This window comes from Thermobia domestica, chromosome 8 (genome assembly GCF_964235325.1).
Source record: "Thermobia domestica chromosome 8, izTheDome1.hap1.1, whole genome shotgun sequence".
In the NCBI taxonomy this organism is placed as follows: domain Eukaryota; kingdom Metazoa; phylum Arthropoda; class Insecta; order Zygentoma; family Lepismatidae; genus Thermobia; species Thermobia domestica.
In genome coordinates, this window is record NC_137461.1 from 7,795,178 (window position 1) to 7,815,354 (window position 20,177).

General features: G+C 35.5%; 1 protein-coding gene across 4 annotated transcripts in view; it reads right to left on the reverse strand.

Annotated features, from left to right (window-relative positions):
- Positions 1-20,177, reverse strand: part of LOC145692671 (phospholipid-transporting ATPase ABCA3-like) — a 354,108-nt gene that overhangs the window by 182,337 nt on the left and 151,594 nt on the right. For all 4 annotated transcript variants that reach the window (XM_081768050.1, XM_081768051.1, XM_081768048.1 and 1 more), the window contains 2 exons: positions 19,673-19,740; positions 9,298-9,404 (listed from right to left, as the gene is read on the reverse strand). In XM_081768050.1, the coding sequence (XP_081624176.1) occupies positions 9,298-9,404; positions 19,673-19,740 (175 nt within the window). The remainder of the gene's footprint in view (positions 1-9,297; positions 9,405-19,672; positions 19,741-20,177) is intronic.

Here is a 20,177-nt window from a genome sequence, read left to right on the forward strand (position 1 = left end):
TTCATATCCATTTAGACTAAGTTTCATTTGGCAGATTATCCGGGACTCCCTCCGTTCCTTTGGGGAATCCCTTGCGCGTGCACGGTACGATTGTGAAACATGCAAAATTCAATGGAGCAGGTATGACTTCTTCAGTGAATTTTTTACCCGCCCTCTTTATGTTGGATAGTTTCCGAACTATTGGCGTCCGAAAGTCATTTTTCCACGCTTTCGGCACCTTGTAGATCTGAAACTATGTCCGATAGCAGAAAGTTGAAGAGAACTTTTTTTCTTGTCTCAGTGGCAGGAATCACCTCCCAAGAGTTGTAACACTTATTTTGCAACACCCGACATATATATATATATATATATATATATATATATATAAAATCATGCTTCTTGTTCTGTATGGTTGCGAAGTATCGTCTCTTACTCTGAGGGAAGAACGTACCTAGGTAGATTGAAAGTATTTGAGATCAACATCCTGTGACGAATATTCGGACCCAAGAGAAACAGGAATGGGAAATGACGGAAATTTCAGAAGAGGAACTTTATAACTTATACGGTTTACCAAATATTGTTAGGGTCCTCAAGTCTAGGAGACTCAGGTGGGCAGGTCACGTAGCCAGGATTGAAGAAAGTAGGATCGGTTTCGAGCCTTAACTGGAAGATTAATCGGAAAACGACCATTAGGCGTACATAGGCGCCGATACAAGGACAATATTAAGATGGATGTCGCAGAGATAGGAATACAAAGTAAAAACTAAATCCACTTTGCTCAGGATAGAAGTCAGTGGAAAACTTTTTTTGAACGTCGCATTGAACCTCCGGGTCCCATAAGGCATAGAGTTAATTAGTTAGTTAGATACGATTATAAAGAAAGAAAAACAAAAAGTAGTATTAGGCAAACTGTACTCTGCTACAGCAACATGTAACCATCCCATCATTATCCATTACACAGTTAATAATTTTTATTTTCTGAGTATCTAGTTTAATGTTAATGCTATCTGGAGTCAAGACGACGCTACAGTATCTTCTTGTTATACCATTAACTCTTACAATAGCTACTCACATCTCAAAAAAGTATAATATTTTTTATATATCGAATTATATGTTGTAGGTATCAAACTGATTTCGAAATTGGATATAGTCTATGTGCAGTAGATGCATAAAAGACATACCATTAACTGTAGGGACACACATGTAATTAATATTTAAATAGATATGTCAGACATTAGTGGTAGAAATCCACACGTGTCTAAGTCATATACCGTTATTATAATTTACATTTATTTATAGATGTTCTGTTCAGTTATGTTGACGTGTGTGCATTTGTGAAATATTATATATTGAGTTCCCGATATCCACATATTTTTTTTTAAATTAATAGCTTTAGTTGTTTTTTGTTACTTCACGAATATAACACAATAAAATGCTTTTAATGTGCAATACTTCGAGTACTCAGTAGACATGCATATGTTAAATTTGTGATTATTTAATGCAAAGGATTAATAAACTCTACCTGAAAATAGTTCTCCAGTAGGATGCACTACATCAAAATGAAAATGTAAGTCGCCATTGTGCTGCTTTATGTCTCAGGTTGTTGAATAGTGATCGTAGTTCGTCTAAATGTAACAGGCGGTCATGATTATGTGTATGTTGAATGGAAACTCTCAATAAATTATCAACAATCAGTCGACATTAGATGCCATACACAAGCGCAAACGGACTAGAAAAGAATTTTGAATTGATCGTTTGATTCGCGGATCGTTTGATTCAGTGGCTTGGGGTCAAAATAGGTGCCAATTTTATATGTTTCCTGAAATGAATTTCAGACATTATGAACTTTTTGTATTATCTCTTGTACCGCATTTTACGAAAAGTGGACTTAAGGCAAAGTATATTTCACTAAAATGTTGATTGACTAAAGAAATTCTTTTGTCTTCGCACTTGTATGATTGCTGGATTTGTCAAGTAGGATTACCGAAGGTACCCCATATGGTATTATTATTATTTGTTCCATTAGAAAAGATATGAACGTGTCTGAACTCATATATTTTACCGGGTGGGTTTTACATGATGTCATAAAAACTGCAACATATATGTATTGATACTCTCTGAAAGTTGTTTTTGGAAGTTTCCCATATGAATGAAGCAAAGATGAATAAAAAAAAAAAAGATTCGAGGGTTGATGAGTTTGGACCTGAAGATTGTTTTGTTGGTAGTTTCTTTTGTATTTGGCGCAATCCAGAGAGCTTCGTATCTTTTCGTACAACAGTTTCTTCATGTTACGTATGCAATATTTAGATCTCAATATAAAATAGGTCTTCAGGTATCCCGGATGTGTTAATTAATTGGCATGTACCTCTTGAGAAAGTGTTTGTTAACACTTGTGGTACGCACAATATAAATTTAGGGGACGTGGTTGAATACATTCTTCTGTATAAAATGCCATCCATAAAAGTGAATTGCTTGCCTCAAGCACTGTACTGTGGGCGGCTTTGATCTTGTGCGTCCAATGTGCTTATGACCTTCGAACACTAGGAGTCTTGTCTCTCTCCAATGCTAATACATTTAGGGGATGAACTTCCGGTTCAATGATAACAAGATATTCATCTTTAAAGGGTAAGGGGTTGCGAAATAACAGGTTATTGATAGTGTTTTGAAAACGTTTTACATGTGCTATAGAGACGTTGAAGGAATTAATATACTCGAGCCAACTTATATGTTTTGCGGAGATATTCTTTGTGTTCTGGATTTATTATCGGTTAATATTTTGAATTTAGCACCTAATTACTAATTTCTTAATTTCACGAGCGAATAATATATGTCAAATAACTCTTGACTATAAATAGGAAGAGGTTTAACGCGGGCAGGGTGACGCGTGCAAATGTAGTGATCGGCATGCTAGTCAGTTTAATTTTCTCGTTTTTGCAGCAAAACGCTCCCGATTCCAATACTTAAAATATCATACACGAGCAAATGTTATGTGATTTCTGTAGAAAATATAGTTAAAGCTTCTTCTTTCCTTAGTAGTTCACGTGCAGTTTCAAATGCATCTTGCATAGGCTTCTCCCGGGGGAACCATTAAGAGCGTTATATAATGGTGCTAAGGTGTTTGAAATGCTTGCCAAGTAAGAGTGACAAACGTTAATTGTAGCAAGCCATGAATTTAATTGTTTAACAGTAGTAGGCTTTCGGATTTTCTATATGGTCTCTAGTTTAGCAGGATCGTGTCTGATTTGAGACCACATGTCCCAAAAATTTAGTGGGAATAACACCGAATTCTCACTTTTCAAGATATGAAAGAACAGAGTGAGCTTCGGCTTTTTCCAAAACTTGTTTTAAGGTATCATGAAGCCTTTCAAAATAACCACAATGACGAAGAAAGCGGATTAAAAGACTATTTCTCGGAATGTCTGAAAATTTCTTTTAAAATTCGTTACAAACTTTTGGGTGCGTTACATGGCCCTGGGGATAGCATTTTAAGCGAAACATGCGGCAAATCAATATCACGAAGCGAAAATGCTGTTGCATCTCCGACTTTTTCACATAACTTAATTTGAAAAATAAAACAAGAAGACATATCAATTGAGCACATGAACATCGAGTTCGAAAGACGGTCTAAAACATCATACATAGCAGTGGTCGGTTCCGTTATAGATACACAACATTGTGACAATTTTCCGAAATTCGAAACTAACCATATATCATCATTAGAATTTGGTTTTAACACAGCAATCGTTTTATTTCTGTAAGGGCTATTGGCAGGTTCTAATATTTCTTGTTCTAGAAGCTCCAAGACTTTCTGTTTGACTTTTGCCTAAGGCGATGGGGGACTCTAAGAGGTACAACCTGAAATGGGGTACGGTTCACTAGGTCTAGTGAAGCAGAATAATTCGTAATTTTGCCAAGTCTTCTTTATTCCACTTGAAAACACATACGTGATTGAGTAAGGTATCTAATATTTGTTTTCGTTGAGTGTCACTAAGTTCAGTATTTATTTTAAGTTTGGTGTGGTCTACAAGTTGTGTGATTTTCCGTACCTTTCCTCTTTCTGTGACATCTATTTGATCTGAAGTAAATTCATACATTTAGTAACAATATTGACATGTTGAGTTTGATATTCGCTATTGAAAGAAATGTCAGAGGCAATAATAGTACCCTTCTTGAAATGCTGAGCCTGAGCCAAAGCTTTAACCGTGTTGCTAGTCAACCTACTACTGCTAGAGATCACACATTCTACCTCGTGAGGAAGTTCTGACTCTCAAACCTCCGTTTGATTCTCTAGTTTTTTTATTTTGTGGGGGGAAGGTAGCAAAGCGTGATAGAAAGGGTTGATTAGCTACAATCTGACTAGCATAGAGATTGAGTACTGAGGAAGAGAAATTTGGAAATTAGTAGGGAAAAATGCTGGATACGTCATAGGAGGAACGTTAGAAAACGTAGAAGAATATTGAGATCGGTTATTTGCTTTCTAGCGAATTTTGAACAGTAATTCTTGAATAGTTCTTTCCAGTAATGGGAATTTCTTTCTGGCTGCCATTCTTAGAATTGGAAGTGTCTGTCTTATTAGATTTATGGCACAAACAATCCTTCGATTTTGAGCGGGACCGTGAATGGCCGCGACAACAATTTTGTGTAGTGCTATGGGAATGATTACATTGCCGACATTACGAATAAGATTTTTCTTTCCCTGAATTATTTATTATACGAGGATCATTCAATAAGTAAAGAGACAAAGTCTATATTTTTAACACTAATCATTTTTTTTTGTTTCATTGGTGTTAGCTGGCAACCTTGGGATATGCTCTGATCTGCTGTTTCGTAATTTGATGTCAACATAACTTCAAAAATATCAATTCATCATGGCAAGTCCTCTAGAAGATTGCACCATAGAAGAACAGCGTTCAGTCATTAGGTTTTTAGTCGCAGAAGGTGTAAAACCAAGTGAATTTTTTTCTCGAATGTTGAGGCAATACGGTAACAGTTGTATGAACCGTGCGAATGTGTACAAGTGGGTTGATCGGTTTAAAAGTGGCCGAACAATTGGAGGTGATGAACACCGATGTGGACGTCCAGTGGAAGTTTCTGGTTCTTCGTTCGAATCGATGATTGACGAACTTATTCGTGATAACAGAAGAATTACTGTTGAAATGATAGCTGAGGAAGTTCAAGTAAGTGTTGGAACTGTTCACAATGTTATTAGGAACATTTTAAAGTACAGAAAAACGTGTGCCAGATGGGTTCCCAGACAGCTTACTGACGCTCATAAAGAATCAAGGCTTTCCATTTGTCAAGCCTTAACGCAACGAAGTTTGATTGAAGGGGACGCTTTTTTTGAAAGAATAGTGACTTGCGACGAGGCCTGGATCCATCACTACCACCCTGAGACCAAAAGGCAGAGTATGGAGTGGAAACACACTAGCTCTGCCGTTCGCAAAAAATTCAAGGTTCAACCTTCCGCTGGTAAAGTGCTGCTGACCATCTTTTGGGACTCACAGGATCCAATCTATTGCGATTTCCTTGAAGATCAGCGAACTATCAATAGTCTATACTATTCTGAGATGCTAGAACACAAAATTAAACCAGCTATCAAGAGCAAACGCCGTGGACTCTTGTCAAAAGGAGTCATTCTTCAGCACGATAACGCCCGCCTTCAAACAGCCCAGCTGACCCGCGATAAGCTTCAAGAATTGGGTTGGGAGGTCTTACCTCATCCTGTCTACAGCCCAGACCTCGCCCCATCTGATTTTTACCAGTTTGGACCACTCAAAGGCGCCCTACGTGGAAAAAGATTTGCTAACAATGAGGAAGTTAAGGCAGCGGTGCAAAGGTGGCTTCGGGGTAAATCGAAAGATTTCTTCGCCAAGGGAATTAGGAAGCTGCAAGAAAGATGGGACAAATACATAACTGTAAAGGATGATTATATTGAAAAATAGCCTTAGTTTTGAAAGATTGAAATAAATCTTTATTGAGCTATAGCAATGTGATTCTTTACTTATTGAATGCTCCTCGTATTGTCTATCTCGGCTAGAAGACCGTGAAATATTTCCTTTAGAGCATTTGTAGTCATGAAAATCTTTTGATGTGCTATTATAAAATTAAACTGTGAGTTTCGCGGAAGACTGGAAGGAAACTGAGGGTTGCGCCTACAAACGCCACTGTGTGTTCGGTGTTTTGACTGTCGCAATATGTGTTTATCTGAACTTGAAGATTTTCTAATTTAGAGATTGTGCTATTCAACGCATCGTCTTGTGACGTGTTAGGCATAGCGATTAAAGACTGTGGGGTTTAGATATTGAAGAGAGACATCTTTGAGTAAGCAATCTGCCCCTTTACGTATTTCAGCTGCAGTAACGAATTGATAGAAATTATTAATGGTTTGTTTGGAGAAGTCAAGGATATAAGTAGATAACATATTTGTAACTGTGTCCTGTAAAAAATCTGCAAAATTCTGAAAATACAGTTTGGGGTCCAGCTGCTGACTGAGATACTTTTTCCTATTTATGTAACGTAAAAAAGATTCACCGTTCTGATGTGATCAGTTTCTATAATTCTCAATGTCAGATAATGGTTCAGTATTTGGTCAAGACAGAGAGTTCTAAATCATCCTAAGTTAGTGTTGCATAAGACGGCTTTGAATGATACTAGAACTTTGGAATGTCACTTAAACATAACGGAAAAATAGTGTGTCGTTTATTATCTACCCAATAAGAGATGGGTGCATTTCTTTCAAAATTCGTCAGAAAATGGTCAGCACGATCAGTTTGACAACACTACATTTGCTGCACCTCTTCCAATTAAGATCAGAAATAAAACACTGAACTGCTGAACAAGATTCTATTATTAGAAAAATAAATACTTTACATGTTACGTCTCGATCTTCTAGGGAAGATCAACATGAGATATACACTTAATCTGTACACAATGCAACCATTCTAATATAATAGCCACTAAACCCCAAATGCTCCCTCATTCGACAGAACAAATAGCCAATCAACGACACCCGTTGAAGACTGCCTAAGCCAATCATAGACACCGAATCTATAACTACTCGATCAATAAGAGAACATCTCAAAATAACAAGAAGAATATCATGAAGCAGTATTTACATACAATTCCTGTGTTTGTCAATAAGCGTTTCCCATTCTTTATTAATACTCAAGCCTTCACTCCAGTTCATTAAGTTCTGGATAGCAATTAGATTAGCATCACATTAGCAATAATTGGAAATTCTGAGTTTGCTGAAGCATCAGCAATATTTCGCCGCATTAGCATCTCTCTGAAACAGCTTAGAAAAATTCAGATAGGAGTTTCTAGTAATTTCATATCTGAAGCCGTGCATAATATATAAGGAAACAATGTTACATTGGCAGCATTGCATCAAATAATTTAATTTCGAAACTTATATTTAAAATTGTTTTGTTCCACAACGCGTCATTTTACGCTGGATAATAATAATGTTTACTAACGTATGGTCATATCCACGAAACAATTACAGATAATACTTCGGAGTAAATTACATATTATATTAAAAACAAATTAAATATCTTCCACACGATTTTATGGAATAGTTTGCATTTTGTGCACTTTCAAATTAGTATCGCCATCCTAGCAATTAAAAATATTGTAGTTTGTATGTGCACTCTAGCGTCCGTCTAATTATTTTATTACTATTGTAGAGGCCACCATGAATTCGAGGTTTAGTATATCAGTTTACAACATTAGAAACTGCATATCAAATTCCAGTTTTTCCTTTTCAAATGTTAAATTGAGGGTAAGAGAAATTACGTATTGCCTTTTTTTTTAGAAATAAAGCATACTCTGGTTGACCGCAGTATTAATTGGATGGTACTGTAACATATATTACACAATTTACTAATTTCGATATTTGAATCAAGCACATTTTCATGGTACATATATAATGAACGATATCTATGACCTGATTCTATTTAAGTAAAAAAAATGTATATTACGTCTGCATCACTCAATAGATACTATGTCTAAATTTAATTTGAAAAGCACTTGAAAAACAAAACTTTGGAAAGCAATGAAATACTTATGCATATGTTGGGTTATTATTCTGCAAACCTCTTTGTAACTGATATACAAAAAGCAAAACAAGGAAAAGCAAAACAATTGTGAAAACAAAGCAACTTCTTCCCAGGCGAGACAACAAATTCAGGTGACTCAAATTGCCAGTTGTCATATGTTGATTTTCTAACATACGCGGCAAATGTGGGTACTCCATCGTATGAAATAATATTCGGAAATTGTGTCATGTGTTTAGTGACGAATGCCCTAAAATTAATGCTCGAAGTTCTAAGCTGTTTCGTGTTATGCACACGTTGATGTTATATTTCTGAGAAACTCCATAGTTTTAGATGGAATGTTTTCATTGACAAACGTGCAGGCCTGATCTGGCACCATGAAATTATTTTTGCCTTTGCAGTATTTCAATTTTGATGGTGAAGTCAAGTCAGTTCTTTAGAGATAACTATACTTCCAAAAGACATATTTACGTTAATAGGGCTGTTAGCAAGATTTGGGTGGTCCATTTGAAATGCAGCTCTAATATGAGCCTTTACTTTGTACATATCCTTGATGTATTACCTGCAACCATTTTTCTCCATTAATGGTTGTGGTTTACGTAATGATTCTTATTGTGGTTATTCAAAAAGCGCACCTGTTTTGTTACATCAAATTATGAATTTTATTTTTTCAAAACACACTAACATAATTCATAAACATGTTCATCACACATTTCGATTTTAGTTATGTGGAATGACCTCGGACATACGAGCTCCTGTACTGCGCTGGTATGCAGTAACTATTTTCGTGAAATTCGCTGTGAGTGCCTGGCAAATTTCCAGTTAGATTTCGCCGACCTCTATGACGACGTCCATGACTTCTAATGTTCACTGTTCAATCCATTTCAATGAACATTTTTCATAAGCCTGCGAACTGTTCATTCATTTGGTGCCTCATCTCGCCCTAGAACCGCGCGTAGTCGCCTGATAGTTGCTGCATAACTTTCTCCGTTCTGATAAAAAAATCACAATTAACACACGTTGCGTTATAGTAAACTGCTCCATGGCTAGGCAGACTGAAGAAATGAGAGAAATGCAGACTAAGTCAACAATCGGAATGTTCGTGGCTAAAGCAACAATACAAAACAATGGCGGCAACTAAGAAACAAAAATTTGCCAGAAGATCCAAACCGGAGCACTTTTTAATACCCTTAAGCATACAAATAATTTAAATTTAAATATACTTATAAAATTACCATAATTAATTTATTATTCTTATTTTTACCTGCACAATATATAACGTCCAGTTAGACAAAATGAATGCGAAGTGTTTAAGGGTTAGTCCCCAGAAGCGTATTAGAAAGAGCGAGAGACCCTGGACTCTTTCCACATCTGTTAGAAATAACAAGAAAGGTGAATTTTTATGTGTGAGAGATACGTAAATTAACAACAAACATTAACATAAGACACTATAAATAAGTACAGTGTTTTCAGAACTATTTCGAGTATGCTTGCAACTTGCATTGGAGTATTACAAGTTGATGATTCAACAAGAGTATTGAAAATTTGGGAAAAATTGACAATTGGACCACAAAAAGAAATTAAATCATACAACGTACACATATTATGTATGGGGACCGTTTAACTTGATAGAACATTATAAATTTTAAACTAATATTTTCTAGATAACATATCGTCTGTTTATGTCAAGAACGACATAACACAAAAATCGCCCTAATTGACTTATGGGCAGAAAATGAAAGCTAATCTTGATGTCTACCTCTGGTAGAACTTTTACATATCTGCTTCCGAAACTCGGCGCTAGAGAGCACTTTGTGTCATTCTTGCGTCCATTTGTTTTCCATGCGTTTCGAAACTTTGAAACGCTTCTCATGAAAAGTTTGGGAATTTTGAGTTATGTCACTCTTGAAATAAAGAGGTAATATTTTGACATTTCTTAGCATACAAATTCGTAACAGTTCGGCTAGGTAACATTCATTGACATACTTTATGATGCGACTAAACATTGTTCACCGTAAGCTTTAAACTCCGATAAACAAAATATTTGTATCCTTCCGCTTGTCACAAATACGATTGGCTAGTGATGTATCACCCCCACTCCCCACGGGGAGGAGCAAATTATACACGTGCATTTTGATAATACTGTCTCGTGTTGTCCAGACACTTACAGCAGCAGCAGAAAGAAAGAAAAGAAACTCGAAAGATTTTTAAAAAAAGTATTTGAATTTCGCTCGTAAACAATTGTTGCTTAGTGAGTAAAGGTTCGCCTTGTTGGTGTTTCACAACACTCGCGGAACGGGGATTCATGCCAGCCATCTTTCAGGCAGAACACGCCTCCACAGTTGAATTGGCGCCATAATTACTGCCCATGCTTGATATTTATTTCTATTGTTTCATTAGCCACACTCGATTGCAGTATTATTAGATAATCCGTATTATATTTTTGTCATTTATAATAATATAGCAGTTTTATATGAAGCTTCATAGTAAAAGTAATAATGCAATCACATGAACTATTTTGCGGAGGAGTACAAGCGTCGGTAGGACAACGGCAAATCAGCGAGATTTAGTTTCACGTGGCTTTATTTATCGCAGTTTAGAGCTTACGCCGAATTATGTATAAGTTAACAGTGTTCGTTCCGAAATATAAAGCCAAGATTCTAAAAGCACATTACGTCAGGTTATTAAACATTTCAATATTTCAAAGGAAAACATATAAAGGGTGTTTTTTTAGAGGCGGAGAACTTTCAACTGGCAGAATGTTTTCTGTGACAATTCTCGGTTGTTTTGAGGTTCGTTTGGTTTAGCAATTCATGTCGGTGAGACGTTTGCAAATTGTACAAATTTATTTTAAAAATCGACGCTTCGACAAACTCATCGGGCATTACGTGCATTTTAGGTGCTGATAATCGTCCATCAGAGCGATTACTTCGAGAAACTATATAATGTTACTATGAAGGATAATGTACATCCCGTAAGAAGTCGAGGAATACGGACCAGCAGAAGATTGATAGTGTGCAGCCCACTGTTGATGATTATTTAAATGTGTCAATTTGTTGTCGTGCTCAACAATTAAACTTGTGTCCAGCCACTTTATGGAAAATTTTACTTCACGATTTTGGTTTGCGTGCTTACAAGATTCAACTGTCTCAGAGCGAGCGCCACAATTAATTTATTGAAGAAGCCTTTGACAAACGATTAATTTAACGAAATGAACCTGTTAACTGGTCAGTTCGTTCCTGCGATTTAAAACCGTTAGATTATTTTCTCTGAGGATATGTAAAGTCTAATGTCTACGCCGAGAAACCAGAAACAATTGAGTACTTGGAAGACAACATTCGACATTTTTATTTCCGAAATAGGGCTGATTTATAACAAAGAGTGTGTGAAAATTGGACCTCGAGATCACGCCATGTACTCGTCAGCCGCAGTGGCCGCATGTCTAAAATCATATTCAAATGTTAATACCATATAAATAACTGTCAAATAAAGCCAATTTTATGGATATTAAAAATATTTTCTTTTTTTTTTTTTTTTTTAAGAAAAAGGTCTCCGCCTCTAACAAAATACTCTTCATATCACGTTTGTTACTCAATGTTGCAAACTAAGGATGCTATATTGTTACTAACATCCTAATTTTTTGACGTCTATAATAGTAATAGAACTACGGAGGACGCCGGGTCAATGCAGATCTATAGTATTTTAAGAGTAATTCTCTGATCATGATATGGCCTATTTCAAATGAACTGAAGACTTACAAACGATATAGAGTTAATTTTAATTTTTTAAAAGCCTAATGTTTCGAATAGTTTTCAATGAACGTAAAAATCATAATTTTCTTACAGCTAATTGATATCTCAAACTGTTGTGGAGATATAGAAAGCACTGGTAAAGCTTGTAACACTGCTGAAAGTTATCTAATTGTGAGAACTGCTTCTAATTACACCCGTCAGAAACTATTTCTTCTGTGTTATAAACCAAACATCAGCCCATTAAAAAGTTCCCGCAAAAAACACATCATTTTAAGCAACATTTTATTTTGGCATTTTTGATGTATGTATGTTCAACGGTTTGGGGTATCACATTGCTATAAACGGCATTATGGTATTTACGTCTACTCAAAACCATCTAAGTAATTGAATTCGATACAGATTAAAACACTTTTTTTTAAAAAAATATAGTTCTTTAAAACAAGCAAAGTTATCAAACACTTGTAACTTCGTTTCTTCTTGTTTGAAATACGTAATATTAGCACCGCCTGTCTTCTACACTAAGCTGCTTCTGATATTCATTGACCCGTCCATTAAACTTGCATTATTACAGTTGTAGAGTCCTCCAAAATGTATTCGTCTTTTTCAGTGACGTATTTACGATTTAGTTTCGTGGGGGGACTATGCACATTCTCCTGAGTGGGTGTATGTGTACTGTAGTGGGTTCTATGTAGCCATACAGTTATTATTTATACTACGTATAAATTTATCTATTTTGGGTGGGCTTGAGCCCGATAGCCACCCCTCTAAATACGCCACAAGTCTTCTCATATATGTGATACTATATTGTCGTTAATTTGGAACATCTCATTATAATTGTTTCTTTGTCCGTCGTGGTGTAATCTATACCTAGGGGTAGATTTCAAATATGAAATAAACTAACGAATAAAATCAGAAATTAACGGGTTGAATATGTTAATAATAGACCTTTCATTTGTTACTCCCTAAGGTTGGTAGCGTAATATTCTTGTTTTAAATATGCATATCACAGAGAAGATACCCCATGTGCAAAGTGCCGCCAACTATCATGGGTTAGCCGTCGTTTTTTGGCGGATATCCGCCGAAGTGAAGAAAAAACGACTGCCGGCATCGATCCGCTTTCGGGTCCAAGCCGAAAGCCACAGCAGCAGCTGCCGTTGTCTTCAAGTTAGATGGCATTTGTCGTTTATCCGCCAATGCCGTTATGGTGACTTTTCTACGAATGATGGTGAGAACTCGGTAACGTCACTGAGAATTGTTCTGCCACCTGTTGCTTTCATCAATTTGTTTACGTACTACTACATAAGAGCAACAGATAGTTCCACTGCTACTCATGTAACTTTTGTAAGACGGTTCATAGACTTACAGAACTATTATCGTGACCGATTACGTTAACCATTACTTGGCAAAAATGTCAAATATATTGCAAAAAGCATTGCTCTTTGCAAACAATAAAATACAATTAAAAATTCTCACTGACAATTACTATTTACTTCTGGTATGCCCGGAAAACTATGCCTTTGATATATTCTCTCAACAGCTTCACATACCATACGTCACAAGCTGTCTTTTGCTCCAAGCCTAGCCTAGCTGAGAAGTGCTAACGTGTCTTCGAAGACATTGTATTGCATACACTCTCACTGGGGTTGACAGAACGTTTCAATGCTGTAGGTGAAACCTATCATCATTGCTCTCCATTTGATTATTTCATCTCATCTTTTGGACATCAGTCAGGCTAATAGTTATTCTTCTCCTCTCATGTCGTACTGCCTTCCGCCAATCCGCAGTCTTCACGATCCGTGGGTGTGTCCCAACTGAACTCGATGGAGTCCAAATATCTTGTTCAAATTCTTACAGCATCAAAGGAATCACTAGATGATCTGCTTTAAAACGGTTCATATATCTATCGCACACGCCACAGTGTAGAACGGTCCCGCATATCACCACCACTTCCTATCTGGTGTGTTGTTGTTATCTCAGCCATTAAACTCACTACTGTCGGTGAGTTACCCACGGGTTCATTTTCAACGAACTTAAGAAATTCGTTACTGAATTCTCTGTCTCTCTGTCTGTCTGTCTATTTGTCTGTATGTCTCTCTCTCGCTGTCTGTCTGTCTGTCTGTCTCTCTCTCTCTCTCTCTCTCTCTCTCTCTCTCTCTCTCTCTCTGTGTGTGTGTGTGTGTGTGTGTGTCTGGTTTTCGAAAGTTTTTCAATTTTGAGCTCTCCATTCGATAGAGCCTCGAAAACTATTTCAAAGAAGTGATGGAACTTTTTGCGTCACTTTTATCCTTCCAGAGATATGCAAAAAAGTTTGGATTTTGGAAGATTTAAGGAGCTACATCTCTGGAACTAGAAGTCATAGCAAAATGAAGGAAAACATTTTTGTACTAAATAGCAACCGGTGGCAACTGGCCTATTGGCCACCTTTCTCCAGATATTGGCCAAAAAGCTTCGGATTTTGGAAGATTTAAGAAACTATATCACGGAAACTGTAAATCATAGAGAGGTAATGTTTAATTTTGTCTTCGTAAAACAAAATACTTTAGAATGCTTTAACATAACCCTTAAACAAAACATGTAAAAACATAATTAGTATTCAAGGAAATTATGAACATGTAGATATACTGTATTACAGGTATCGTTTCCGTATAATAATAAAGTACATAGAACACTTGGTATAAAAAGTGTAGAAGTTAATAAGAAAAAATATACATTTTTAATTCGTTCTGGCAATGCTCTTGGAGCATTCTAAACTGGCTTAGTTTGAATTATGTTTAATGCCTCTAGGCATTTGTGCTTGATCCCCTTCTGGTTCTATTAAAACATTTGTTTTTAAGATCAAGATCAAACTTGAATTAATTCACAATATTAAGAGCTTACTCTTGAACGAATGTATATATCAGAATATGAAGATTAAAAGAGTGTTTTTGTCAATCTACGAAACTAGTCCTTGTTGTTGATGGAGCCAGACGTATCAACATTTCACCCACGCATAATATCTCTTAGTTTTGTTATGTAACACAGAGAAGCATAAATACACCTTCGCAACATCTGACTGTGGATAAATGGATAAGGAGTTGTCTTGTTCAGTGAAACAAACCGGGTTCAAAACGCTCCTAGAATGAGTGATTTTTTGTTTTTATCTTTCAAAACACTTTTCTATATGTTTGATGATCGTTGCTTTCTTGGGTAGGCCTACTTCGCAGATTATCCTAAATTAGTTAGAATCGATTAATGGAGGATGGTAAAGGTTAGGACTCATCATGTAATTTAAGCTCTCTTCTTTTTTCTCGTCAGTGTTGATTAATGCTCTGTTTAGGATCTGTTCCTGAAAGGATTGTACTGTGTATAAAACGCAGATTTTCTACGACTTAATTGACCGCCTTCGACACTATCGAGAGGTTATAAAACTAAAATTTTAAGTTGTAAGGGGAGTTTTCTACGGTCTCAATGAATCTTTCATTGCACAATTCTCCAATTGAGGTGTTGCAGATGATTTTATGGGTTACACCCCCACAGAGTGAGTCTTTAGGAATAAATTGTGTATGTATAGTCAATATGGCCATACATTTTATCACTCACAGTTCTTCCGATTTCAGTCGTCTCTTTCCCTGAAAATATGCAGCTTTTTTGTTTGAATTCATGGGATTTTGCTTCTCTGGTATTATTTTGCTTCTGTGTTGTGGTATTACGAATTACTTTCAACAAGTCTGTCATCATTTTTATTTTAGGTCCAATTGCTAGGAGTCGAATTTGGATTACAAGTTAACAAGGAAGGCATATTCACTTTGTTTCATATCAGGAATCATCTTCCTAAGTTTGTCAATATCTTTGGTATTTACCCTGAATATGTGTGCAATACCTTGTAGACATACATGCAATACCTTGTAGACGGTGCAGGATGGGGTAAAACTCACTACATCAGAGAACGTCCAAGAGAATTCTGAATGGATTTGATGTATCACTAGCTCCTATTCCCATTTGAAAAAACGAAAGTTGAATCCAATACGGTGGATCTAAGATGACGGAAGAGGTGTGTAACATGAGTCAGAGAAAAGTACTTGCCCACATGCGTGTCTAGTTACATCTAAAGAAACTAAACGCAAAGTTGTGTACGAGCATTATAGTAGTTTGTGACTAAACTCCAGAAACATGAAGGCTCATAAAAATGAAAGTTAATGGTATGAACTGTTAAAATTAGTAAAATACACATTGGGCCGCAGAGAACTTTGCATTTGAACCAATTTCACGTGAATCCCGAGGGAACATTTCAGGAATGTATCTTATAAGATAATTGTAATATTTTCAAGTTGAAAGTGACGCTCAACAGTTACTACTAACATATATAATAAACTAGCTTAGTCTTAGGTTCTTAAAAGCATCCTATAATGTATTACGATATCCATTCTAAAATACTCAATAAGATATTTACGGATATTATTATATTCTCTGTTTTCTATTATATATTTAAATTTTCAGAGAAAAATCGATAACAGCGGAACAAGAATCGAATTTATTTTTCTTCTTGAATTTTAAAGTTTAATAATAATAATAATGTATTTATCTCTCAAAGGTTGTTAATCAGAACTGCTTCCTAACAACGCATTACAGTATTTTCTAATATGTTTTGTTTTCGCTTAGTTTAAAACTATAAAATCCTAAGGTAATTTTTGAAGTTTAAATATACTACTTGGTACGACAAGTATTGACTACATTTTAAGTGTTTACAATAGTCAGTTTAAATTTCTACACATCGGTTTCGTCATTCGGAAAATCACACGTATTTTAGCAATGTGGTTACAAACGACAAGCTCTGTGAATAATAAATGAAGACTAACAAATATTTGTGCATTGTATCAATATTATTCTGCAGGGCATTTAACAGTGACCACTTGGATGAATTAAAATTTCTGCAAGGAAACAGTGTTTTACAATTTCTAAAGTAATCTATTATACATCCTGCGGACAAGTATATATTAGGGTGGATCGAAAAAACTTTTTTTTTAGTTTTCGTGTTGCTATACCGCGGAAAAGTTGTGGTTAGTGATGACTTGAAAAATAAAAAAAGAAGTGTCGAAATCGGTTAATATCTTCCGATCGCGCAAAGCGTCTGGAAAATTTTAAAAAACATGAAAAACTTAATTTTCTCGTAATTTTTATTAAAATAAAATACTCTTGTATTTTTTACGCTATAGTGATAAAACGTTACAACATGCCTTATTTAATAATAAAAACAGTTGTTTTATGATATTAGAGAATATCTACTGATCACGCAAAGCCCATAAAGTTTAAGAAAAATGTCTGTTGTTCGCATTTTTTTAAAAAAAATCAAAAATTATAAACTACGATATTTTTAATGCCTTATAGTGCTGATGTAATAACATGCGTACTAATGTGTTTTATATTGTTTAATGTTTTAATGAAAGAGTTCCAAGGTTATGACATATAATTTCCAAAGCTAACACAAATGTGCAGCTCTTCGCTTGTTTTTATATATGAAAACAACCCAGAGGAGGAGGCTGCACTTCGAGTTCCACCCACACTCTTCCCAGCCACCCAGCCATAAAAGGTGTGTACTATTTACAATATTTACATATTTAAATTTGTTTTTCTTTTTTGAAAGACTTACAAAATTGAAGCGATTTTATTGTCAGATTTTGTTCTGAACTCGGGCATCAAAGATCTGGATTTCAAGGTTGCTCTGATGTAACCATCTCTTGATTTGGATCCGTATACTTTGAACGAAGCTTCTGTAACTAGTTTCACGCACCGTTCTATGACAGGGAACTTCTTGATATACCCATCTGGTATTTCACCTCGTTGAATGAAAGAGTTGATGTCGTAGTTTAAAACTTTTCGAAGAAGAGATGGAGAAGAATACTTGGCTTCACTCCAGTCAATCATGTCAATGTAATCTGAGGCTTGAAAATGCACAGTTGGAGTAAGAAATGTTCTGATGGTTTTTCCTTTTGAATCAGAGTGCCTGGCTTTCAACACTCTTTTAAGCCCTAGTTCTCTAATGTGCTTCCTCTCATCAAAACTCATGGCTATTAAAATATTTTTGGGGTGTGAAAAGAGCGAGTTCCTTTCAATGACGGGGAAAACAACTTGCTTCAAATTGCCAGGCGAGTATCGAGATGTTTCAATTGTTCTATATACATGAATAGGTCCACTTACGAAGATATTGCTGTTTTTAATTTCAAACCACACATGCATCTAATATTTCAAAATGAAAGTCACTATGGTTTTTAACTCATTTGAAGGATTTGCTTCACTTATATATAGTCTGAGAACTCAATTTGCACGAGTGAATCATCTGGAATGTGAAAATGGTCCGGGATCACGAATTGATAAATCACTTGGACATATGCCACTTTTGACCGCCTGACATATATCTAAAAGATATCTCTGGTCTTTACGCAAAGAATTTCTGTCAACTTCTGGAATTACACAATCTATTGGTTGAAAATCTATCACTGGCAGTTTCTCACACCCACTTAGATTATTTCCAACTGGTCCAGAAAATGTTGTGGGGCCAACTGTTCCTCTATCCAAATGTTGAAAAAGATGACGGAAAGGTAATTCATTGAAATCGAGTAGGCAAATAAGCCATTGCAGAGATCGCCCAACATGGATCTCAAGATGACGAATAACACCATTTTTCCAGCCAGTATTTGTATTAGTACCATCACAACCGATGATATCCAAGTCTCCCACTGAAATTCCTTATTCATTAAGGCAAGACACAATGTCTTTAGCAGATCCAGAGCTCGGCGACACATGGCCAATGTATGCAGAACCAGGTTCTTTGATGAGCGAGTAATGGTAATCCTGAATAATACGACGAAATTGTTTGGATTCAATCTTATCTATAACCAAGGTGTCATCCTTTCTTCCATCAAAATAAATACCACGCAGTTTATTTAAATCATTTTCACTGTTGTTTTGCAAGTCACTTCTAATTTTGCTCCTTTCCCTTCTAATTTTACATCTTCAATAACCATAGACGTATCTGCTTTGGTTATTATACCAAAGTCTTCTAGCACACTGGGTGCTATAGCAGAACCTGCACGGTCACTGACTCTATATCGATCGTAGGTTAATGCTGTAGCTCCTAGTTTTAATTCTCATCTGCCATGGAGATGGAGATTCCTTTTTCTCAGAGTCATTTGGTTTGTATTCAGGTTCAATTTCAGAACACACTTCGGCTGAACAACTTGGCTCTTCTTCAAGTAAACAATCTGGGTTATCTCTATTTAAAGTATAGCTTTTTCTTTCAAGCCAACGTTCATCTTTGATGTCTCCTTACGATACAAAGCACTAATTTTTCCTAACCCATGCTACCTCTGAAGATATAAGAATTTTCGCTTAATGACAGGAATCTTGTTAGGTTTCTCACACTTGCGCGATCGGAAGATACTCCCTAAAAACATATAACATGTGTTTTTCTTATTAAATATTACTAGTGGTAACATTTATATTACTATAATTTTATTACTATAGCATTAAAAATACGAGAGTATTTTGTTTTCATAAAATGTACAAAAACATTAAATTTTTCGTGCTTTTAAAAATTTTTCAGACGCTTTGCGCGATCGGAAGATATTAACCGATTTCCACACTTTTATTTTTATTTTTCAAGTCATCACTAACCACAACTTTTCCGAGGTATAGCAACTCGGAAACTAAAAAAAAAAGTTTTTTTCGATCCACCCTAGTATATATACAGGGTATTTCAAAACAACACCAACAACATTTGGGAGGTGATTCCTGACAGCAAGATAAGAGAAAAAAGATATATATTAAAAATCATATAATTTAAAAATTAATGATAATAATTAATAGATAAAAATAATTTAAGAGATAATTTGAGCTTAGATCAATACTTACCATCACATATCCCCAAATCTATTTCCTGATGCACTATTTTGAATTCCCTATCAGCTTCCAAGTTAACTCTGGAAGTGTAAAACTATTACTTTAAAAGACTCTCAAAGAAAGTGAACATTAATAAATTTAATTTATCTTATGGAAGAAGACTGATACATTTCCGCTTATGTATTTCCGCTAATGTGGTTGTAAAGAATAAATCAGATACAATATATAGTAGACATCAAGCATATTTTCCTTTTCTCATCATTTTGTAAGAAGAGGTAACGTACACAATAATGCAAGAAATTTTAGGAAAATAATTTGTATACTTCGCTCAGGTACAGCTTATATATATGTTGAGAAGATAATCATTTAACATTTGATTTTTGCGTTTTATTCATTGATCCAAACTCTGAGCAGATGTTTAAAATAATATCCGTATCCATCAGGATATTTCCGTCTAATTTGTTGACTATAAAACTGTGAATCATTTTAAATATCCCTTAATGGTTTAATAAATGTC